Raw genomic sequence first — 23,931 nt, forward strand, 5'->3', positions numbered from 1 at the left:
TTCTTCTCTGGTTGCTTCCGAGATTTTCTCTTTTTGTTTGGTTTTTTAGCTGTGTGATTATGATGCACCTCGGTGTTTTCCTTTCTTTTTTTTTCTTTCTTTCTATGGTTGCACTTGTGGCCTATGGACGTTCCTAGGGCAGAAACTGAATCCAGGCCACAGCTGTGGCCATGCTGGGTCCTTTAACCCACTGCCCTGGCTGTGCAGCAAATCCACATCTCCGCAGCGTCCAGAGCTGCTGCAGTTGGATTCTTAACTGGGTGGTTTTCTTTGATATTAACTTGCCATTGGATCACTGAACTTTCTGAATCTGTAAATTTATGTAAGTATCTGTAAATTTTTGACCAACTTTGAAGGAATTTTTCAGTTATTTCTTTAATTTTTTTTTTTCCCCTATTCTCTTTATCCTCTCCTTCTGGGACTCCAGTTACATATATGTTAAAATTCTTTTTCTTGTCCCACATATAATATCAGATCCAGTTCATTTGTGGGTTTTTTGTGGATTTGTTTTGTTTTGTTTTTTTGTTGCTTTTAATGGCTGCACCTGCAGACTATGTAAGTTCCAGGGCTAGGGATTGAATTGGAGCTGCAGCTGCAGGCCTTCGTTGAGGCCACAGCAACGCTGGATCCGAGTTGCAGCTGCAGCCTGTACTGCAGGTTATGGCAGCACTGGATCCTTAACCCACTGATCAAGGCTAGGGATCAAACCTGCATCGTCAAGGACACTATATCAGGTTCTTAACCTGCTGAGCCATAATGGGAACTCCCCGAGTAACTTTTTGTTGTATCCTAGACGTTGTGGGTGTTGCTTTTTGGCATCTCTGGATACTGTTCCCCTCTTCTGAATAGTGGTTATTTTAAAGATGGATATTAACCTGGTTGACCCCTAGCTGCAGACCCTTTCTCTTAGGCAGCAGTTTGTTTTGTCCTTAACTGGGCTGCTTGCAGTTTGCCCCACACATGCGTGATTCAGGAGGTCAGCCAGAGACTTAGAAGTGTTCCCCAAACTGGGGGCTCCCTTTCTCTGACTGTTTTTTGGGATTTTCTCCCTTGGTTTTTCAGATTCAGTGGTTTTCCAAATCTCTTCTCTGGTTTTTTCAGGCCAGAAAAGAGCAAATCTTGTGTGTTGCCTCTTGGAGCTTTAGGCTCTTTTCATCGAACCTGCCCTCATTCTGTGCTGCTCCCTTCTTCCAGACAGCAAATCTCCAGAATCTGCCAGCTTTTGTTGATTCTCCAGAACCTTCAGTAGTCTTTTTGTTGTTGTTCCTACGTTTTTTTGCTTTTTGGGTTGTTATCCACAGGTTTGGTTGGTAGCCATTCAGGAAGAGGCGCTCTGTGTAGTAATAAATACAAAAAGTGAAATCACTCTTTTCCGTATCACCCTTGAGAAGATGAGAGATGGTCCATTTGGGATATATAATTTTCAGAGAAACAGTCAGGGTATTTCTTCTTAAAATAGCATGTCCATCAAGGGCTTAATCTCCAAAATATGCAAACCACCTTGTACAACTCAACGAAAAAACAAACAATCCAATTGGAAAATGGGCAGAAGACCTGAACAGACATTTCCCAAGAAAAATAACAAATGGCGAGGCAAGTGAAAAAAAAATGGTAAGCATCACTAATTGTTAGAGAAATGCAAATCAAAACTACAATGAGGTGCCACCTCACACCAGTCAGAATGGCCATCATCAGTAAGCCTACAGATAACAAATACTAGAGAAGATGTGGAGAAAAGGGAACCCTCCTGCACTCTTGGTGGGATTGTAAATTGGTACAACCACTACGGAGAACAGTACAGAGGTACCTCAGAAAAATATTCAACTACCATGTGATCCAGCATTCGATCCCACTTGTGAGCTGATATCTGGATAAAACTATAATTCAAAAAGAAGGTGCACCCCTGTGTTCATTGCAGCACTATTCACAGTAGCCAAGACATGGAAACAACCTAAATGTCCGACAGATGAGTAGATGAAGATGTGATACATATACACAATAGAATACTACTCAGCCATGAAAAGAAAGAAAGAGTGCCATTTGCAGCAACGTGGATGCAGCTAGAGATTCTCATACTAAGTGGAGTGAGTCAGAAAGAGACAGATACCAAATGATACCACTTATATGTGGAATCTAAGATATGGCACAAGCGAACCTATCTGTAAAACAGAAGCAGACTCACAGACATGGAGAACAGACTTGTGGTTGCCGTGGGGGGCAGTGGAGGGAGGCGGATGGACAGGGAGTTTGGGGTTAGTAGACGCAAACTATTAGGTTTCAAATGGATAAGCAGTCAGGTCCTAGTGTGCAGCACAGGGAACCATATCCAGTCCCTTGGGATAGACCGCGATGGAAGATGATAGAAGAAACGGGATGTGTATGTGTGTATGACTAGGCCATTTGGCTGGACAATAGAAATTGGCACAACATTGAAAATCAACTATACTTTTTTTTTTTTTTTTTTTTTTTTGGTCTTTTTGCCTTTTCTAGGGCTGCTCCTGTGGCATATGGAGGTTCCCAGGCCAGGGGTCGAATCGGAGCTGTGGCTGCCACTTACGCCAGAGCCACAGCAACACGGGATCCGAGCCGTATCTTCAACCTGCATACACCACAGCTCATGGCAACGCCGGATCCTTAACCCAACCGAGCAAGGCCAGGGATTGAACCCGAAACCTCATGGTTCCTAGTCGGATTCATTAACCACTGCGCCACGACAGGAACTCCAGAAAATCAACTATACTTTAGTGGAAAAATTACTTCAAAGATTGAAGGAAATGACCGATGTAAAAAGTGTATCAGTGTCTGAAGCACATCATTTAGGTGCTGTTTTGAAGCGAAACCAGAGTAAGAACTGTTGTTACTGATATATGGGAAAGATAGATTTTTTTTTAAAGAAAACAAAACAAAACAAAACCCCATACGCACTGTGTTTTGACTCATGTGCCTTCGTTAGTGGGCCCCTGTTGGCAGCTGCATTTTTAATTTATGCTTACTAGTCAAACTGACCTTGCAGGACCACTAACGCCATCTGTTGGCTGACTGAATGTGCTTCTGCTTGAGCATAGTGATGTTTAAAACTGCTGATAAAGTTTCATGATTGTTTACGGGAAAAAAAGAGCTGCTTCTGCATCAGATGTTCTGGCATACGGAGAAATATGGATGTTCTTGCCTTCAGAGAGTTTGATACTAAGAAATGTAAACTTGATCCTACCCAAATTTGGTGAGATATTAATGTAGTGAGAAAAAGCTAAGGAGTTCCTGCTGTGGCACAAAGGGTTAAGAATCCAGGAGTTCCCGTCATGGCGCAGTGGTTAACGAATCCGACTAGGAACCATGAGGTTGCGGGTTCGATCCCTGCCCTTGCTCAGTGGGTTAAGGATCCGGCGTTGCCGTGAGCTGTGGTGTAGGTTGCAGACCCAGCTCAGATCCCCTGTTGCTGTGGCTCTGGTGTAGGCCGGTGGCTAAGCTCCGATTAGACCCCTAGCCTGGGAACCTCCATATGCCGCGGGAGTGGCCCAAGAAATGGCAAAAAGACAAAAACAAAAAAAAAAGAATCCAACTGCAGGGAGTTCCTGTCACGGCTCAGCAGTAAGAAACCTGACTAATATGCATGATGACACGGCTTCGATCCCTGGCCTTGCTCAGTGGGTTAGGAATTAGACGTTGCTATGACTGTGGTGCAGGCCGACACCTACCGCTCCATTTGAGGCCTAGCCTGGGAACTTCCATATGCCATGGGTGCAGCCCTAAAAAGACAAAACAAGACAAAAACAAACAATCCAACTGCAGAGGCTTGGACCACTGGGGAGATTCGAGTTTGGTTCCTGTCCAGGCTCAGTGGGTTAAAGGATCTGGCATTGCTGTGCCTGTGGTGTAGGTCACAGCTTCAGCTTGGGTTTGATCCCTGGCCCAGGAATTTCCCTGAGCCACAGGTGTGGCTGTAAAAAAAGAAAGAAAAGGTTAATTGTAAAAATGCCGCAAGCTGGCTTATAACTGCTGTTTTAAATTAGCAGCATGGGAAGTAAGTGCTGTGCATTCATAGTAGGGAAAGTTGATTGTGTGCTGCGAGGGAGGAGGCCCAGTGGAGGAGAAGTTGCACGTGTGTGTTGTCAGATTCAAACTTTCATTGTTTCCTGTTTTGTGAGCCCAAACCACCAAACAGTTAATCTTAGTTAACGCTAAGACATTGTAGTCTGAGGTTTGTGGTTTTTCCTTTAGGGTCTAGGGGAAACATGAAGACACACTGCACAGATAGTGTGTTTGTGTCTGGCTCAGGCAGATTTGTTGCACTATTGCTTTATTCTTAAAGTCACTTTAGAAAGTTCAGTTAACCTGAAATCAAATCTGCTCTTAATAGTGCTGTTGATTAATGTAATCTTGGAATTAAAATGGAAAATCTTAAAGACCTGGTTAGAAATATAGATTGCTTATTTTTCCCTTTTCCCAGCTATTTCCGTCATAAACAACATATAAAATCCTTTCAAAAGTATTCTGAGTATAAAAGTAGGGAAAAAAAAAAACAGGAAAAATAAGACTTGGGAAATTGTGTTTAATTTTGGAGTAAGGAAGGCTTTTACAAACAACAGATTAATTTCCTTAACATGTAAAGAGTTGTTACAAATCAATAAGAGAAAATGTAGTAGAAAATGATCAGAGGATATCAACAGTCCGTTAACAAAAATAGGAAATAGAAAAAAAACTTTTTTTTGGCCCTGCCTGCAGCATGTGGAAGTTTCTGGGCCAGGGATCAAACCTGTGCCACAGTAGTGACCCATGCCACTGCAGTGACAGCCCAGATCCTTAACCTGCGATGCCACAAGAGAATTCCTTTTTTTTTTTTTTTTTTTTTTAAATATTTTAGGAGTTCTCATTGTGGCTCAGCAGAAACAAATCTAACTAGACATCAATGAGGATGGAGGTATGATCCCTGGCCTTGCTCAGTGGGTTAAGGATCTGGCATTGCCATAAGCTGTGGTGTAGGTCGCAGACGCAGCTCGCTTCCAGCATGGCTGTGGCTGTGGCGTAGGCTGACGGCTACAGCTCTGATTCGACCCCTAGTCTGGGAACCTCCATATGCCATGGGTACGGCCCTAAAAAGACCAAAAAAAAAAAGCAAAGAAAGAAAATATTTTAAAATATAGATAGATGCTCCATCTTGCTCATTGTAAGAGAAATGTAAATGGAAACTATAGTAAAATTTTACCTGACTGCTAGGCTGAGAGCCAGAGGTTTCACAGCAGTACCACCTTGGCAGCAGTATGTGTATTACACAGTCTCCTGATGTCGTTGGTGGGAATGTAATCGCATCGGTCTCTGGAGGGTGACTTGGCAGCCATGACCACAGTTTAAACTGGGCATGACCTTGGCCCTGATGACTCCACTTCTCACGGTATACTCCAGTGGACACTTGTGCCAGGCTTGTGGCCTAGGGCATAACCGTGTGGCATTGTCACTGCTATGGCTCTGGTGTGGTCACGGGCCCTGGAGCTTCCATGTGCTGAGGGTGCAGCCAACCAGTTTAAAAAAAAAAAAAAGTGTACTTGTAGGTAAATGAAATGACATGTGTACAGGAATAGGTCTTTGTTACTTTGAAATACTTTGTACTTTCAGAGATGTTACAGAAGGAGCACACAGCCTTCTCCCCCAGTTTCCCTACTCTTAACCTCTCACATGGCCAAGGGATTGAAAACTGAAATTACACTGACCCAGCACTCACTCTTGGGTAACACACCCGTCCTGGCTGACATTAGCCGGATTTCCCACCCATGTCCTTTGCCGGCCCAGGATCCTGCAGCGTGTGCTGGTGTCTCCTTGGTCTCCTCAGTCTCTGTTTGTCCGTTGGGAACTTGACAACTTTAGAAGAGAACTGTCCCGTTGTTTTAGAGGATTTCCCTATTTGGGGGTTTGTCTGATGTCTTCTTACAGTTAGATGGAGAAGCGTTTTTGGCGAGAACACGGCAGGAGACAGGCCAGACTGTCCGCCCCCATAGGAGCTGCAGGATGAGGACACACCTCATTCCTGATAGTGACTCTGGTCACTTGCTTAAGGCTCTGTGCCACTTTCTCCACCGCGAAGTACTGGTTTTCTCTTTGGATCAGGAGGAGCTGGGCATACTTGGAGATTCTGCACATGTTCTATTTCTGGTGAACGTCTGTTCACAGTTTATACCTGTCAAACCTGTCACTGTGCTTGCCTGATGGCAGTTGTCTGTTTCCATCATTCCTTATACGTTTATGAATTGTAATTCTATAAGATAGAAGTCCTTTTGCCTCCATTTATTTATGTATTTATTTTTAGGGCCACACCTGCGGCATATGGATGTTCCCAGGCTAGGGATCCCATTGGAGTGGCAGCGGAGGCCTACACCACAGGCACAGCCACCCAGATCCTTAACCCACTGAGTGAGGCCAGGAATCGGACTTGCATCCTCATGGATACTAGCCGTATTCTTAACCTGCTTAGCCACAGTGGAAACTCCCATCCGTTTATTTATTATTTCTGTAAGTGGAGGCTTACAGACATTTATTGACCAGCTGACAGTTCACGACTGTCATTATTTTGTTCCTCAGTTTGTCGTAGTTTTTTTTTTTTAAGTTTTTATTTTTTTATTTATTTTATTTTATTTTATTTTTTTTTTGTCTTTTTGCCATTTCTTTGGGCCGCTCCCGCGGCATATGGAGGTTCTCAGGCTAGGGGTTGAATTGGAGCTGTAGCCACCGGCCTACGCCAGAGCCACAGCAACGAGGGATCCGAGCCGCATCTGCAACCTACACCACAGCTCACGGCAACGCCGGATCCTTAACCCACTGAGCAAGGGCAGGGACCGAACCCGCAACCTCATGGTTCCTAGTCAGATTTGTTAACCACTGCGCCACGACGGGAACTCCAAAGTTTTTAAAATAATTTTTACTTTCCATTATAGCCGATTCACAGTGTTCTGTCAATTTTCTACTGCACAGCAAGGTTAACCAGTCACACATACATGTATACATTCATTTTTCTCCCATTATCATGCTCCATCACAAGTGACCAGACACAGTTCCCAGGGCTGCACAGCAGGATCTCATTGCTTATCCACTCCAAAGGCAGTAGTTTGCATCTGTTAACCCCAAATTCCCAGTCTCTCTCCCTCCGTCCCCCTCCCTCTTGGCAACCACAAATCTGTTCTCCAAGTCCATGATTTTCTTTTCCATGGGAAGGTTCATTTGTGCCGTATATTAGATTCAAGATGTAAGTGAAATTATGCGGTACGTGCCTTTCTCTTTCTGACGTACTTCACTCAGTATGAAAGTCTCTAGTTCCATCCATGTTGCTGCAAATGGCATTATTTTGTTCTTTTTTATGGCTGGGTAGTATTCCATTGTGTATATATACCACATATTTCTTTTTTTTTTTTTTTTTTTTTTTTGTCTTTTTTTGCTATTTCTTTGGGCCACTCCCGCGGCATATGGAGGTTCCCAGGCTAGGAGTCGAATCGGAGCTGTAGCCACCGGCCTACGCCAGAGCCGCAGCAACGCGAGATCTGAGCCGCGTCTGCAACCTACACCACAGCTCATGGCAACGCCGGATTGTTAACCCACTGAGCAAGGGCAGGGACCGAACCCACAACCTCATGGTTCCTAGTTGGATTCGTTAACCACTGCGCCACGACGGGAACTCCTATACCACATCTTTCTAATCCACTCATCTGTCGATGGACATTTGGGTTGTTTCCATGTCTTGGCTATTGTGAATAGGGCTGCAATGGACCTGCGGGTGCATGTGTCTTTTTCAAGGCAAGTTTTGTCTGGATATATGCCCAAGAGTGGGGTTTCTGGGTCATATGGTAGTTCTATGTATAGTTTTCTAAGGTACCACCATACTGTTCTCCATAGTGGCCGTACCAGTTTACATTACCCCCAACAGTGCAGGAGGGTGCCCTTTTCTCCACACCCCCTCCAGCATTTGTTGTTTGTGGGTTCGTCCTAGATTTTGCCACTGAGTGCGCCTTCCACTTGGAGCCTGTGTCTCTTGGATGTCCCATCATCTCTGAGTCTTCTGCACCTTCTGGCACCACAGGTGTTGCAGGAAATGCTAGTGACAAACCAAGATCTGTGTGCAGGGAGATGACCACCCGCCCCACTTTGCCCAGGATGGAGGGATTTCCGGCATGGGGGTTTTTGTCCAAGACGCTCACTCTTCCTGGGGCCAGGTGCTCCCTGCTGCTGGGGGTGTCATTGCCGCCAGGGAGTCCCCCACATATGCACACCCTGCTCTTTATTTCTATGTCTGATCTGCAGCTAGAGGAAGAAGGACAAGTTCACACTGACGCCTCCATCTGCTGCCCAACAGGGGTCACCCTGGCCCCCTTCCCTCTGGTAATTCCTTTCTCCTGACTCAGGTGCTTGTGGTCTTCCTATACACACAGAGCAGTTCGAGAATTGCTGCCAGTTCTGCTCCAGTAATCCTATGCTGTTCCCTCTGAGCCCAGCTCTGCAGTATCCTGTTGACCCTTGAATAACACAGGTTTGAACTCTGAGGGTCTACTGATTGGCATCTTTTTTCCCTAAGTGCCTATCACAGTACCACCCAGTCTGCAGTCGGCTGGAACCCACGCCTGTGGCTGTGGCTGTGGCTCCTGGAGGCCAACTGTGCTTTCCTTTCAGCTGCATGGGGCTGGGAGGGAGGGTCTGTGCCCTGATCCCCGTGCTGTTCGGGGTCACTTGTACAGTCCAAGGACCGCTTTTGGGAGTCACTTGGCTTGGTTCCTCAGGGGAGGTACGTTGTGCGTATTACAGTTTGCACATGTGTTGCTGTTTGTGTTTTATGTTCTTCGTACACCCTGGGTGCTCTTAACTATTTACTCTTTGGGTATATGAAACGCTGCTGTCTTTCTGAGAGTCAGAACAAAAGCTGTACTCAGGGAGGTCTCCTGTGGCACAACGGGCTAAGGATCCAGTGTTGTCACTGCAGCAGCTCAGGTCACTACTGTGCCACAGGGTCCATCCCTGGCCCGAGAATTCAAGAAAAAACAAAAAGAAAAAGGTATATTGAGAAATGTCACCTTCCCCTCACTCTGCTACCCCATTTCCAGTCTTCTGTCCTTTTCACTCTGTTCCCACACGTCTCCGTCCCCCAAGAGACATTCAAACTCTAGCCCCCAGCACCTGTGAATGTTTTTTGGGTTTTTTTTTTTTTTTGGATATCAGGTCTTTGTGGGCGATGGAGCCAAGATGAGGTTGTAGGGTGGGCCCGCGTCACTTCGAGGTTGCCATCTTCACCTCCTAGAGGGGCCCCTGAGGCTGCGGAAGCCTGGGGGACGGACAGAACACATTCTGCCTCACAGCCTCGGAAGGAACCAGCCCTGCTGACACGCTGGATTTTACACTTCTAGCCTCCAGCGCTGGGAGATGGTTGGTTTCTGTTGTTTAAGCTGCCTGACCTGTGGTGTTTTGCCACAGTGGCTCCAGGAAATGACACACAAGCAGTTTCTGTGGCTTAAATTGTGCGCCCTTGTTACCCCGTTCCTGTGAGGGTCTCTGTAGGTACAAGATAAGATGAGGTCATATTGGATTTTAACGAGCCCCAAATCTAGTGTATCTGGTGACTTTGAAGAGGGGAGTTTAGGAGTTTCCGTCGTGGCTCAGTGGTTAACGAACCTGACTAATGTCCATGAGGACATGGGTTCAATCCCTGGCTTTGTCCCGTGGGTTAAGGATCCGGTGTTTCTGTGAGCTGTGGTATAGATCACAGATGTGGCTTGCATCCCGCGTTGCTGTGGCTGTAGCGTAGGCTGGCAGCTATAGATAGCTCTGATTGGACCCCTAGCCTGGAAACATCCATATGTCGAGAGTGCAGCCCTAAAAAGACCAAAAAAAAAAAGTTTGGACACACCGGGCAAAGGAGGCCAGGTGACAATAGCGGCAGAGGTTGGAGTGAGGCATCCATGAGCCAAGGGCTGCTGGCAACTCCCAGAGCCAGGAGGGACTGTGGACCGACTCCCTCTGACCCTCCAGACAGAATCGGCCCCACTCAGAGATTGGGTCTGTCGTTGTCAGCCACCGTCTGTGGTACTTTGTTAGAGCAGCCTTAGGAGATGAATGTTCAGATGTCAGTTTCTGGTCTGTCCTTCTGTGTTTCTTCTGCACAGAAAAATGCCAACATGGATATTTTCCTGTATCTTATTTCTTCCATGAAGGATAAGCATGCAGTAGATAACTCTTTTATCACCCTGGAACATAATTTTTAACAGCATAAGACTGGAAACAGTTTAAATATCCATCAGGTGAGCACTAAAGACTTAGCCATTACAGTGGAATAGCATTTGTTCATTAAAAAGAATAAGCAGATTTTATTATTATTTTTTTGAATTATTTTTATTTTTTATAACTGGCTGTGGGGGAGGGGACAACCTGTTCTTTCAGGACGGAATGGGCCATGAGCAGAAGGGCGGAAAGGGAGGTGGGGAGGGTTGTCAGGTCGGTGGACTGTGCAGATGAAGCAGGTCAGAAGTACTTTCCAGGGCTCGGCAGGCCTGCTGGGCTGGGGCGGCATGGGGGGTTGGTTCTGCAGGTTTGGGGTACCGCTGGGTGGAGGGCTGGGAATGCCAGCCCGGGGCATTTGCAGTTGGGGTTCAGGAATTAAGTCCTCTGAAACCAGAGTAACCAGGTGGAATTAGTGTTGGAAGATTAGCGTGTTGAGATTTTAGGGCCAGATTGCAGGGGAGGTGCTGCTGGCAGGGAGGCCAGCCCGAAGGCCTTTGGACCCAGGTGTGGGGACAAGGCAGGGCAGAGCCGGGAGGCCCACGTGGTGGGTGGGCGGGGCCCAGCATGAGCACTCCTTGCGTCCCTGCTGCAGGAGGACTCCACCAAGCACCCTCTGTCCTTTGCTGAGCAGGAGGTAGGGAGTGGGTGCTGGTGAAACGTTTAGGGGAGTGGTAGGTGTGAGAATTCCTGGACACCCCAGCGTTGTCGGGCTCCTGTGGTTTGGTTTTGGTTTTGGTGTTTGGCTGTGCCTGCGGCATGTGAAAGTTCCTGGACCAGGAATCAAACCCTGCCACCGTAGTGACACGACCCATAGCAGTGACAACCCCAGGTTCTTAACCCTCTAGGCCACCAGGGAACTCCAAAAAGAGAGGTTTTTATACCTTGCAGGAATGTGGAAGTTAATGCTTGATCCTTGAACCTTCGCATTATTCCTGGACGTTGTAAATCACTCCTTCTGACGGGTACACGTGTGCTGTAGGGAACAGGCCGCTGCACTTGCGCCTGGCTTGGAGGTCCACACAGAAGGGCTGCTGTGTCTGAGCCGTATCCTTGAAAACGCTGGGCACTAAGCACCTAGCGTCCAGCCCCCGGCCTGGCCGTCCTGGAGTCGGGCGAGTGTTGAGGGTGGGCTGGTTCTGTCCTGCCGGCCAAAGTGGAGGTGTCTGCACGTGTTCTGTAGCATCTGCCAGTCGGGCCTGGCTGGGGCGGTGCTGTCCAGCGGCGGGGTTTCCCTTCTCTCCTCGCAGTGGTTCCTTGGTCTGCTGTGCTGAGTGGGAAGGTGCAGAGGAGCTATGCAAGGCATCAGTCCCCTTCCTGGTCATGAGGCAGAGGAGACCATGCGCTGGTGTGCCCTTTTTTTTTTTTTTTTTTTTTTTTTTTTTGGTCTTTTTGCGATTTCTAGGGCTGCTTCCCACGGCATATGGAGGTTCCCAGGCCAGGGGTCGAATCGGAGCTGTAGCTGCTGGCAGGGGATCTGAGCTGGGTCTGCAACCTACACCACAGCTCACGGCAACGCCGGAACCTTAACCCACTGAGCCAGGACAGGAACTCCTGGTTTGCCCTTTGAATACACCAATTTACAAAACTCTTGGACCTTTTCATACAATAGAGGAGAAGAATCAGTGAAGATTCTTTAGAAGATGAAACTGTTTCAGAACATTTACTTTAAAAAATTTGGATCCCTTTTGGGGTCCAGTGTTCCCGGTAAGGGGAGCTGGCCTGTCATTTATTTCAGGCCTTGGGAGGGGCTGTGAGCACCGAGGCCCATGTGAGTTTGGCGGATTCGTGCCATCTCACTAGAGGCGCATACATGGGCAGTGGGATCAGGAGGCTTCTGCCCGATCCCTCGGCTCAGCCCCTCGTTCTGATCATTCTTGGTATTTGACACGTGTGAGGGTACGTTACCAAAACGACTGGCCAGAGTACCAGGAGCTGCACAGCATTTGTCACTTCCGATTTCTCCAGGTGACCTATGTTAGCATCTGCCAGTCTGGATGTGAACCTATGAGGATATTCTGTTTCCAGTGTCTTATTAACTCTCCTTTCTGCATGTCTGTCTTTTCAGGAAACTCCGTTTTGTGTCCTCGGAGGCCCCCAGCCCAGTCCTGGCATCCCAGGCAATGCCTGGCCTCCAGCTTCCACGCTGGACGGCCATTCAGCTCTCAGGCTGCCGAGGACCGGAAGGAGGAGCCGCCGCACTGCATCATCAGCAGCTCGGAGACCGTGCAGGGTATGGTGCAGCTGCATGTCCTGGGAAGTCCTTGTTGGCTCGTGGCTGGCTCATCAGGGGACGTTTTTGCAGCAGGAGCTATGGGAGAGCCACCGCTGGCTTGCGGCGAACGAGGGCCTGGGCTAGAAGGAGCGTCCCCGAGCAGCAGCGCGCCCTGCGTGTCTTCCCACTTGCATGCGGCGAGTCTTGCCCCCTCTGGTGGTCACCCGCGAGTTCGCGGGCCACCTCCTAAGTGGTGATTCAGGCACATCTGCTAGTAATCATGGAAGTGGGACGTGAGCTCAGGCCTGGCCCTGGCGGCGCAGGCCCGCACTCTGGGCTGCCCTTCGTCCTGCGAGGGGTGGGGAGCCGTCTCAGAGCCAGTCCCGAAGTGGGTCCGTTTCTGGCTTTCACACGAGACCGCAACAGAGTCTCTGGTGTTCCGGTTTAGAGGGGGGAGGTTTTCTTGTTCCTTAGCTCTATGACGGGTTCATTCGGAGAGCACTGTGTTCAGGAGGAGAAGCCGGGTCTGGTCGCGGGAGCCGGCTCCCCTCGCGACAGCCCCCGCCGAGGCGGCTCAGCCCCAGGCCCGCAGGCTCCGGCGAGGGGGCGCCAGGGCCCGCGCATCCTCTGCCCTCTCCGGGGAGAGGGGAGCACTTGGTTCATCTTTCCTGAGACCTCCTGCCTGAGCCCCACATACTTGGTTTCTTTCTGTTTTGTTCATGGTTTCAAAAACTGTTTAAAACTCGTTACCTTAAACATTTTCTGGAATGTTACGTAGTGTATTTCTCCATGAAGAAAAAGACGTTAAACTTCAGTGGTTGTGTCTGTGGTTCATTACTAGGTTCTGTTTCCAAACATGAGTTCCAGGCTGAGACAAAGAAGCTTCTGGACATCGTCGCCCGTTCCTTATACTCAGAAAAAGAGGTGCAGTACCTGTTACCTGCTCCACGCTGCTGGGTTTCCTTTGTTAAAAGTGTGTTTATGCTCTTGGGGGAAACAGCAGCTCGTATGTTGGCTGTGAGCTCACGTTAAATTTGGGCAGGTCCTGATCTTGGCTACCAGTGAAGGTGTATTTACCAAAGTTGGTTGGGTTTTATGGACAAATACGAGTCTCTGGGCCACATCGAATCTAGGAATTAACGAAATTTTCCTGAAAGCCGTTCGTCCGTCAGACGCTGGTGTGGAACCCTGCTGAGACCCACTTCTGTGATTGTTGGTGTGCCCTGAGGCCCTGGTGGGGCTGCCCGTGCTCCGTGGGGGTGTCGGGGCTGGAGGAGGAAGACCCCCCCCCTGTGTGGACCAGAGCAGAGAGGAGCTACCAGGGACCTTCTGGAGGAGCTGAAGCTCCTCGGGGTGACAGACGGCGCTGAGCCGGGGCCGTCTCATCTCCCCAGGCTTGTCGTTAGAGCACAGAGGGCGAGGCAGGGCACAGCCGTGCACGATGAAGAGGGTCTCCTGCGTGAAGTTGGGTGGTCACGTGTGCCTGTGACCTCCAGCTTCTGCGCTCTGGTTGGGTCACCCCTGGGCCCCTGCCCTGTGCTCTGACTGTAAGCGGAAGGTCTGTCAGCGGGAAAGGGCTTTCCAGACACTGCCAGTGGCCCTTGGTTTCTCCCGACCGTGGGAGGTCTGGTTTGTGACGATCCGCTAGCTAAGGTGAAGCCAGGCTTGCTTCATGGGGTAGAGGAAGCAGTTTGGGGATGTTTGATACCCTGGGCGGGAGTTGAGAAGGAGGCTGTCTGCTGGGTCCTTGATGTTGGGAATGAGCAGACGGACACGCGACGCCAGGCCTGACCTTCAGGAGGCGCAGTCGGGGCAGAGTCGTGCTGACCCGCCCGGGACGCTGCCGTGAGGAAAGCCAGCAGACCTTCTGGACAGACGTTCTGTGGCGTCGCTCCCCAGCTTCTGACAGTTGCCGCAGAGGCTGTTCCCAGTGGTCCTGCAGTGGTGGCATCTCATTTCCCTTCCTCCAGGTGTTTATACGGGAGCTGATCTCCAATGCCAGCGACGCCTTGGAAAAGCTGCGTCACAAGCTGGTGTCTGAAGGCCAAACGCTGCCAGAAATGGAGATTCACTTGCAGACCGACTCCGAGAAGGGCACCATTACAATCCAGGTACCGCTCCCCTGTGTCCTGACCCGCTTGGAGCCCCCCGTGCTGGCGACCGCCAGGGCCTCCCCACACTGGGACGGGGAGACAGGCCTGCCTCTCTGTCCCGTCTCTAGGCTGCTGGTGACGAGCTGGCCATCTTTACTATTCGCTTACTATATATAAAAACATTCATTCAACACAGAAAATCTAGAAAACACAGATAAGCAGTAATAGTAAGATAATTTACTATTAATGTTTTAGTGTGTATCTATCGAGGTTTTTGATCTATGCATTTATCTACATCTCTAAAAAGAAAATTTTTTTTGGCCACCCCTGAGACACATGGAAGTTCCCAGGCCAGGGATAGAATCTGGGACCTAAGGTGCTGCAGAGACAATGCCAGACCCTTAACCCACTGCCAAAGCAGGAACTTGTCTAAACAATTTTTTTTGTCTTTTAGGGCCACACCCTTGGTATGTGGCGATTCCCCGGCTAGAGGTAGAATCAGAGCCACAGCCACTGGCCTACACCACAGCCACAGCCACAGCCACACCAGATCCAAGCCGTGTCTGCGACCCACACCACACCTCATGGCAACTCCGGATCCTTAACCCACTGAGCGAGGCCAGGGGTTAAACCCGCAACCTCATGGTTCCTAGTCGATTCATTTCTGCTGCGCCACGACGGGAGCTCCCTTTCACTTTTTTAACTGTACTCTTCCTTTTGCAGTGCCCGTTTCCCCAGGTTACTGACTGTCCCGTGGTGCTATTTTTTATTTGCAGCTGGCTGTTGAGACTAGCAGTCCTCCTTTAGATGCAGCAGTATTTTTGGTGGCTCTTGCAACCTTTGAACAGTTAAGGTTAGAGGGTTAGAAAAGCAGAAGTGGGGTTCATCAGGCGGTGGGCCCAGGGCCGTCACACCCCCTGGGGGGGTGGCTGCTCTGGGGGCTCGTGGGGCTGCATCTCTGTGGGGCGCTGAGTGGACGATGCCTCCTCCCTGTGAGCCTGGCGCCACTGGTCAGAGTTGCCATGGGCTCTGTCTTGTGCCCTCCGTTGACGCCCCGTGCTCTGCGTGAGTGCGCCTTGCTCGCTTGCTCTCACTGGTCTGCGAAGCTTTGTGGAGGAGTGATTTCCACACGGGTCATACGTCCCGAGAGTCCGAGCCAGCGCGCGGCTCTCCTGGACCACTCACACCCCGACGTCACGCCCTTGTTAGCCCTGCGCCATCCGGCCCATCAGCCACTGACCTGCCTTCTGCCCCGGTGGTTTGTGTTTTCGGGAGTTTCACACAGACACAGCTACACGGGCGCTGGACGTCTTTCCCTTGCGACAGTGCTTCGGGGGGTCCTCCCAGCTGTGGTGCGTGTCCGTTGCCTCCGTGCTGTCGCCAAGAGGGCTTCTGGTGTATGGAGCCGGCGCAGTCTGTGTGTCTGCTCACCGACCAGTTGGTGAGCGCTTGGGGATGTCAGTAGTAAGGCCCCGGTGAACTTCTGGGTTTAAGTCTTTGTGAGGGCAAGTATTTTTGTTTCTCTTGGGTAAATATGTCCTAGTGGGATTGTTGGGTCCTTTGAGGACGTGGCTGTTAAACGTTTTTTTTTTCTTCCCCCAGGGCTGCACCTGCGGCATATGGAGGGTCCCAGGCTAGGGGTCCAATCGGAGCTACAGCCACCAGCCTACACCACAGCCACAGCCACGCCAGATCCGAGCCATGTCTCCGACCTACGCCACAGCTCAGGGCAATGCTGGATCCTTAACCCACTGAGTGAGGCCAGGGATCAAACCTGCAACCTCATGGTTCCTGGTTGGATTCGTTTCCACTGCGCCACGACGGGAATTCCTCTGGTAAACTTTATAGGGGACTGCCAGACCCTGCCGTGGTGGGGTCCCACCCGCATTCCCGCAGCAGCGTGGGTGTGCCAGTCGCTGCCCTTCCTTGCCAGTGTCATTCTTTTTTGGTTTTGTCTACGCCCATCGCATGTGGAAGTTCCCAGGCCAGGGATTGAACTCACAGCTGCAGCAGTGCCGGCTCCCTAACTTGCTGCAGCCACGAGAGGACTCCTGGTCTCTGTAAGTTTAGCCATTCTTGTGGGCGAGCTGTGTATTTCACTGTGGTCCCGATTTTCATCTCCTTAGTGATTAACGGTGTTGAGCATCTTTTCATGTGTTTGCCATTCATGTATCTTCTTTGTGAAATGTCTTTTGAAGTTTTTGTTTTTAATCAGGTTGTCTTTTCATTGTTTGAGTTCTTTGTTATATTCTAGATACAAGTCCTTTGTCAGATAGACTTTTGCAAATACTTTCCCCTAGTCTGTGCCGTGACTTGTTCTTTTCTTTTTTTGCTTTTTAGGGCACACCAGCAGCATATGGAGGTTCCCAGGCTAGGGGTCTAATCAGAGCTGCAGCCGCCGGCCTACACCACAGCCACAGCCACGCTGGATCCGTAACCCACTGAACAAGGGCAGGAATTGAACCCTCAAGGTCACAGTTGCCAGTCGGATTCATTTCCACGGCGCCTCGTTGGAAACTCCCAACTTTTTATTTTCTAAGTGATGACCTTGAAAAGCAAAAGTTTTCGTTTTGTTTTGTTTTTGGCCGTAGCTATGGCATGTGAAAGTTCCCAAGCCAGGGATTGAACTCGCTTCACAGTTGTGGCCTGTGCCACACTGGTTCCTTAACCAGTTGTACCACAAGAGAACTTGCCAATGGAAGTTTTTATTAAAGGCCAGGGAGTTCCCATCGTGGCTCAATGGTAACGAACCCAACTAGTGTCCATGAGGACTCATGTTTGACACCTGACCTCGTTCAGTGGGTTGAGGATCTGGCATTTGCCGTGAGCGGTGGTGTAGGTTGCAGCTGCAGCTTGGAGCTGGCATTGCTGTGGCTGTGATGTAGGCTGGCAGCTGTAGCTCTTATTTGACCCCTAGCCTGGGAACCTCCATATGCCATAGGTGTGGCCCTAAAAAAGACAAAAAACAAAACAAAACATGAGTGACACTATACAGCTGTTTTTTGGGGGGCGTGGAGGGTGCCCGTGGCGTGCAGATGACGGATTCTTAGCCCACTGAGCCCCAGGGGGCTCCTCTGCAGCTCCTGCTGGACTCTGTTTTGTCTCGTTATTTGGTGTCTGTCCTCTAGAGGGTTTTTCTGCAGCGAGGCCTGGCTCGTGACTGGATTTGCCTTTTCTGACGACCAGGGTAACCGGTGTGCTCGTGCCTCCCGGCTGCTCCGGTGCCCGCGCTTCATTGCTCAGCCCACGTCTCTCCTCAGGACACGGGCGTCGGGATGACACGAGAGGAGCTGGTGTCCAACCTGGGGACCATCGCCAGGTCAGGGTCGAAGGTAAGTCTCCCACTGTCCTTTCCTGGGCTGCAGCCGCTGCGCCCCACTCAGGTTGGAGGGTCCCCTCGAAGGGCCGTTGCAACCAGAGACAGCGGGTCCCAGACCCGCTGGGCGCCCACTGCAGAGGAACGTCCTTTATCAGAGGGTCTCTTCCTGCCCTTCTGGGGCCTCGGAGGTGGTTTGTGTTACTTGCTGGATAAACAGTACTGGGCCCTTAGCTAGAAACTGGCTGCCCTGGGGTTTGAAGCCACTGGTCCACATCTGCTGGGGCATCCTGCTTTTTGACATGTTTCTCCACTCCTGCCCTCAGCATTTCCTTGAGCTGCGCAGGCTGGAGGCCGGAGGGGCACAGCTGACCAGAGGGCGGGGGCCGCGCTGTGGCAGATGAGCGGCTGTCGGGGTGGTCAGTTGCTGGTGCAGCTTGGAGCTGCTGAGGGGGCTGCTCAAGGTGCCGTTCCCTGGGGCAGCCCCAGGCACAGGCCAGTGCCCCTCGGCTGCCCTCATGCCCAACAAATGTGCTTTGTTTTTTTGTGGGCCCATGTGGTACCTAAGATGGCTCTTTGTGCCAAGAACTTGAAAACGGTCTAATGTTGGTCCATAGGAATTCACAGAAATTTCTACTTTAAAAAGTGGCTTTATCAGCGCTGCGTGCCCCGTTACATTTTTAGTTTTAGTTCTAGCAAGGGAATATGGCTTTTTGAATTTAAATTACTTAGAATTAAATACAGTACATTTTAAAACGTATTCATTCTTTGGTCGCTTCAGCCACACTTCGGGAGCTCGGTAGCCAAGACCGCACAGGGCGTTTCCAGCTGCACAGCGGCCCCCGGGCTGCGTTCATGGCAGCCAGTGTGTGCATTTTACTTAATTTTTAATCAGGAACTTGGATTACATGAGTTATAATTAAGTGCCTTGTGGTATCACACAAAAGCATGGTTGGTGTGTACCGTTTCCCGCGAACTGCGGGGACGCGTTCAGGAGTCCCCTCCCCGGCACCTCAGGGACCGCCCTGGCCCAGAGGCCCCCGCTGACACTTCTGTGGCAACGTCATGGGCGGAAAGCAGAATTGTCCTGAGGATTAAACGCCGCCCGAGCCCGCGGTGGAAGCCCGAGTGCAGAGCTGCAGACCGCGGGTCTCGGGAAGGGCCACCCCCTGACGCGCCTTCCCCCGCAGGCCTTTCTGGACGCGCTGCAGAACCAGGCGGAGGCCAGCGGCAAGATCATCGGCCAGTTCGGCGTGGGTTTCTACTCAGCCTTCATGGTGGCCGACAAGGTCGAGGTCTATTCCCGCTCGGTGGATGCGGGCAGCCCTGGGTTCCAGTGGCTTTCAGACGGGTGAGTCACCGAGAGGGTCTCATGTCGCGTGTTTCGTGTCCCCAAGCCCCGGGGCCACCAAGGCAAGTGTCCCCTGCCACGCAGAGTAGGGTATAGCTGGAGCTCGGGCTCCTCGGAAAGCGCCGGGGGCCCTCCTGGGCTGTTGGCAGAGTCGCCTCAGCTCGGCGAGGCCCCTCCTGCTTCTGCCCGGGAGGTGCCTGACAGGGGGTCTCCCCAGGGGCTGCCCACTCAGGGCCGCGTTGGGTGAACATGAGGTCAAGCAGTTTTGCCTCTGAGTGGGGAGCCCTGCACCCCAACCCCAGGGACCACTGGCCCTGACGGAGGCCTGGGGCTTGGCGGGGCTCAGAGGTGGCGGTGGCCCCAGCCCCCTCTCCATACGGGGCCGTGCCGCGCGCCACCTGTTAGCCCTGACCCAGGGCCTCGCCCCACTTGCTCTGTCTCAGCTCTGGCGTCTTTGAAATTGCTGAAGCTGCAGGAGTCAGAACGGGAACCAAAATCATCATCCACCTCAAGGCGGACAGCAGAGAGTTCGCCCACGAGGCCCGGGTTCGAGGTGAGCGGGAGCCCGGCCCTGGGGCCATGAGCCGGGCAGCGCCGTGCCGCCACCTGTCGTGTTCGAGGCCCTGTGGAGGGTGCGGGCGGTGTTGTCCTCACTGTGCTGGGTGGTGGCCCACAGTCCCGTCATGGAATCACCCGTGTCGGTCGCTGGCCCAGCCAGAGCCCAGGCTTCCCTGAGGACCAGAGCGGGCGGGCGCCTCTGTGTGGGGTTCTCTGTTCGCGTCTTTCCAGGGGGCACGTTAGCCTGTGAGACCATTTATGCTGCCCAGACGGCGCCATGGCTCGCGGTGGCCTGGGCCTCCAGCTGGTTCTCGTGTGCGTTCTGCCCCCGCCCCGTGTGGGCAGGGCGGGCATAAGGCCTCCCAGCGCGCTGTGACCCCCTGGCGCCTTCCTGAGTTCTCGGCTCCAGAAGCTTCCCGTGTTCCCTGTTTCTGTCTCTTGCAGACGTGGTGACAAAGTACAGCAACTTCGTCAGCTTCCCTCTGTACCTGAATGGAAGGCGCCTCAACACCCTGCAGGTGAGGCCCGTGCTGCATGGTGGCGCCAGGGCCCGGGCGGCGCTGTCACAGGCCAAGGGCGGGGTGCTGCTGCTGGCTCCGTGTGTTGTGGCAGGCCAACCCCTGTGCGAGGGGAGCCTGCTCGGCTTGAACCCAGCATTCCTGCTTTACTTGTCTGGAGCCCATTTTTTCTTTTTTTTCTTTTTTGGCTGCCCTTCGGTATGTAGCCTTCCCAGGCCAGGGGTCAGATCTGAGCCACTGTCACCAGTCGGTTCCAGTGTAGTTCATCCCCCAGGAAGGAACCCCAGACCCACTAGCAGGCACTGCCCCTCCCCTGCCCAGCCCCCGGCACCCTCAGTCCCCTTCCTGACTATTCCCAGTGTACAATTCACAGAATCAGAGCCAAAAACACTACGTGTCTTTTTGTGTCCAGCTGATCATGTTTTCAGGTTCCCACTGGTTGTTGCGGGTATTGGTTCTCTTTTCCTTTTCATGGCTGAGTAATTTTCCATCACGTGGCCAGACTCTGTTCTTTAGCCACTCACCTGTTGGCTGCAGGCTTTTTGTGATGTCCGGCTGGCTTGTCCCTCCCTCCCAGTTGCCTTTCCTGACTCTGCAAGGACGGGGCACTTGTTCCCAGAGCCTTTTTGTGTGTCTGTGTATCTGGTGCTGGAGGGACAGGGGGCAGGAGGCCCTGTCAGCACCCGCAACGCGAGCTCTGGCGGGTCAGCCAGAGCTCTTGGCTGGGTGGGTGTGCTAGAAACATGACGTCCCTGCTCATCCCCATTTCTAGGCCGTCTGGATGATGGACCCCAAGGATGTGAGCGAGGAGCAGCATGAGGAATTCTACCGCTATGTCGCTCAGGCCCCCGACAAGCCCCGCTATACCCTGCACTACAAGACGGACGCGCCTCTCAACATCCGCAGCATCTTCTACGTGCCAGAAATGGTGAGCGGGCACGGGCTGCGGGCAGGCGGCCAGGGCTTTTCCGCTGTCCATCCCTGGATTTGCGCGGCAGCGGCACTTCCTTCAGCAGTGACAGCTCAGCACAGACATCCCAGGAATTACCTGAGCAGCATCAGAATGAAAGAAAATTCTCTATGTCCGGACAGGCAAACAGACTTGAAAGTGAAGGAGAGGCCTGGCAGGCCAGGGCTTCGTGACGCGGCACAGGCTCAGGGCACCGCAGGGAGGGCTCTTGAACAGCCAGAGGTTTCCTGGCTGCAGGCAGCTGCTGTCCGTAGTTCCGCTGGCCCCTAAGACTTTCTGGCTCGTGGCAGCACCACGAATGCCCTGCCAGCTCCTGTGCGAGGGGAACCTGCTCAGGTTGAACCCAGCATGCCTGGCTTTACCTTCCTGGAGCCCATTTTTTCCTTTTTTTTCTTTTTTGGCTGCCCCTTGGTATGTGGAGGTCCCAGACCAGGGGTCAGATCTGAGCCACAGTTGCAGCCTACACTCCAGCTGTGACAGCGCTGGATCCTTTAACCCCCTGTGCCGGGCCAGGGGTCAGACCTGCATCCTGGTGCTGCAGAGACTCCACCGATCCCATTGCATCATAGTGGGAACTCCTGACTGGAGCCCTCTTAATGCCCTGTGCCTGTTCCTCATTTTGGACAGAGCTGTTGTACCCACAGACCAGCAGCACCAGTGTCCCCTGAGTCCCCCCCAGGATCCCCTCTGTCTCCATCTCAACAAGAGTCCAGCGTGTGTGCAGGCAGGCAGCTTGTGAGGCCCTGGGTTCAGAGTAGGGTCAGCAGATGTTTCTTAGAAGGGCAGTGATGGGGAGTTCCCATTGTGGCACAGCCAAAACGAATCCAACTAGTATCCATGAGGTTGTGGGTTTAATCCCTGGCCTCACTCAGTGGGTTAAGGATCCAGCGTTGCTGTGAGCAGGGGAGGTAGGTCAAAGATGTGACTCGGATCCCGCGTTACCATGGTTGTGGCTGTGGCCGGCAGCTGCAGCTCCAGTTTGACCCCTTGCCTGGAAAACTCCATATGCCATGGGTGGGGCCCTAGAAAAAAAAAAAGAAGGGCGGTGATGGCCACACACCACCACAGACTCTGCAGCAGAGGTGTGGAAGCCACTGGACTACATGGAGACAGGACATAGTAGCTGGGTTTCAGGAAACTAGACATGGGAATTTGCATTTCACATGTTTTTCACATATCATGAAGTGCTCTTTTTTGCATTTTTTTTCAACCATTTAAAAATGGAAAAGCTGGAGTTCTCTTGTGCAGCAGGTTAAGGATCCAGCGTTGTCATTATAGTGGCTTCGGTCATTGCTGTGACACAGGTTCGGTCCCCGGCCCAAGAATTTCCACATGCTATGGGAGCTGCCCAAAAAAAAAAAAAAAAACAAACAAAAAAAACAAACGCCTGGAGTGGGAAGCCATTCTAGGTTATACTAACAAGTGATCTAGCCTGTGGGCTCTGGTTTGCTGACCCCTGACCCTGAGCAGGTTTGGCTCCGTTCACTGGGACGTGGAAGTCATCCTTTTTTATGGGAAAGGCAGCAGCTGCCCAGAGAGGCCCACCTCTGCCCCGGGCCGTGGTGTGGGGGCCCCCCTGAGCCTCTCTGGGCTTTTGAACAAAGAGACCAGTTGGTTCCTGGCCTCTCTCCCTGTGCATCTCTGCGTGTCTGCCCCAAGTCTCCTGGTCCAGGCCGGCCTGCAGAGGGGCTTCCTCTGCCTCCCGGTGGGGCCCCCCTGACACTGCCCTTTCCACGCCTCCAGAAGCCATCCGTGTTCGACGTGAGTCGGGAGCTGGGCCCCAGCGTCTCGCTGTACAGCCGCAAGGTCCTCATCCAGACCAAGGCCACCAACATCCTGCCCACGTGGCTGCGCTTTGTTCGAGGTTTGGAGCCAGAGCCCGTGCGCGGCCGCGTCATTCTAGGGGCTCATCTTTCCTGAGCGTGGGGTCGGGGCGAGCAGCCATGGCTGCGGGCTGGGCGAGCCAGGCATCCTCACAGCGCAGAACCTCCAGGGAGCGCCCGCCTCCCAGCACTAGTCTTGGATGATTTATCCATGATAATTTTTTTTGAGTTTGAACAGAAAACCCAGGAGGTGTTTTCAGAGGGTCCAGCTGACGCTGAAATTGTAGAAACTGTCCTGGCAGAGGCTCGCCAGCCTGGCCTGCTTTTCTTCCGATAGCTTGGTTGGGACCTGGGCCCTGTGTGAAATATGGGATGTCAGCGGGACCACGAGGGGCTGGGAACGTGTTGTCCCCTCAGACTCTCGCCTGGCCTGTGTCCTGCAGGTGTGGTGGACAGCGAGGACATCCCCCTGAACCTCAGCCGGGAGCTCCTGCAGGAGAGCGCGCTCATCCGGTGAGCTGCCGGGGGACCCAGGGGCACCCACTGAGCATGAAGCCACTTGCCAAGCTCACCTTTGTCACCGAAAGGCCAGGCAGCTCGAAGTTGCTAAGAGCAGAGGGTGGGACTGCAAGTGCCTGTGGGAGCTACATGTGTGAACGTGTGCAACTCACATGAGCCTTGCCCCGTGTTTGACTTCAGCTTTATGAGGCGGGTTTGGAGCCTGACATGAGGCAGGGAGCTGTTGGTGCCAGGAGCTGTCCTCGCCCCCAGTCCCAAGGCGGCCATGGCAGAGCGGGTTCCAGGCAGGCTGGGCTGTCTCTGGGCGGACAAGGCAAAGGACAAGC

At 52.1% G+C, this 23,931-nt stretch overlaps 1 protein-coding gene across 11 annotated transcripts in view; it reads left to right on the forward strand.

Moving 5' to 3' along the window:
- The window catches only part of TRAP1 (TNF receptor associated protein 1), a 57,621-nt gene that overhangs the window by 22,437 nt on the left and 11,253 nt on the right, over positions 1 to 23,931 (forward strand). For 6 of the 11 annotated variants that reach the window (NM_001243945.1, XM_085015607.1, XM_085015609.1 and 3 more), the window contains 10 exon segments: positions 12,311 to 12,475; positions 13,299 to 13,381; positions 14,428 to 14,568; positions 17,811 to 17,882; positions 19,057 to 19,217; positions 19,661 to 19,770; positions 20,220 to 20,293; positions 21,066 to 21,221; positions 23,007 to 23,127; positions 23,530 to 23,599. In NM_001243945.1, coding sequence (NP_001230874.1) covers positions 12,311 to 12,475; positions 13,299 to 13,381; positions 14,428 to 14,568; positions 17,811 to 17,882; positions 19,057 to 19,217; positions 19,661 to 19,770; positions 20,220 to 20,293; positions 21,066 to 21,221; positions 23,007 to 23,127; positions 23,530 to 23,599 — 1,153 coding nt within the window. 11 annotated transcript variants of the gene reach the window in all.

Source organism: Sus scrofa, chromosome 3 (genome assembly GCF_054392235.1).
Source record: "Sus scrofa isolate SSC_HxYL_T2T_F1_AM1 chromosome 3, Sscrofa_HxYL_maternal_Yorkshire_Landrace_v2.0, whole genome shotgun sequence".
Taxonomy (NCBI): domain Eukaryota; kingdom Metazoa; phylum Chordata; class Mammalia; order Artiodactyla; family Suidae; genus Sus; species Sus scrofa.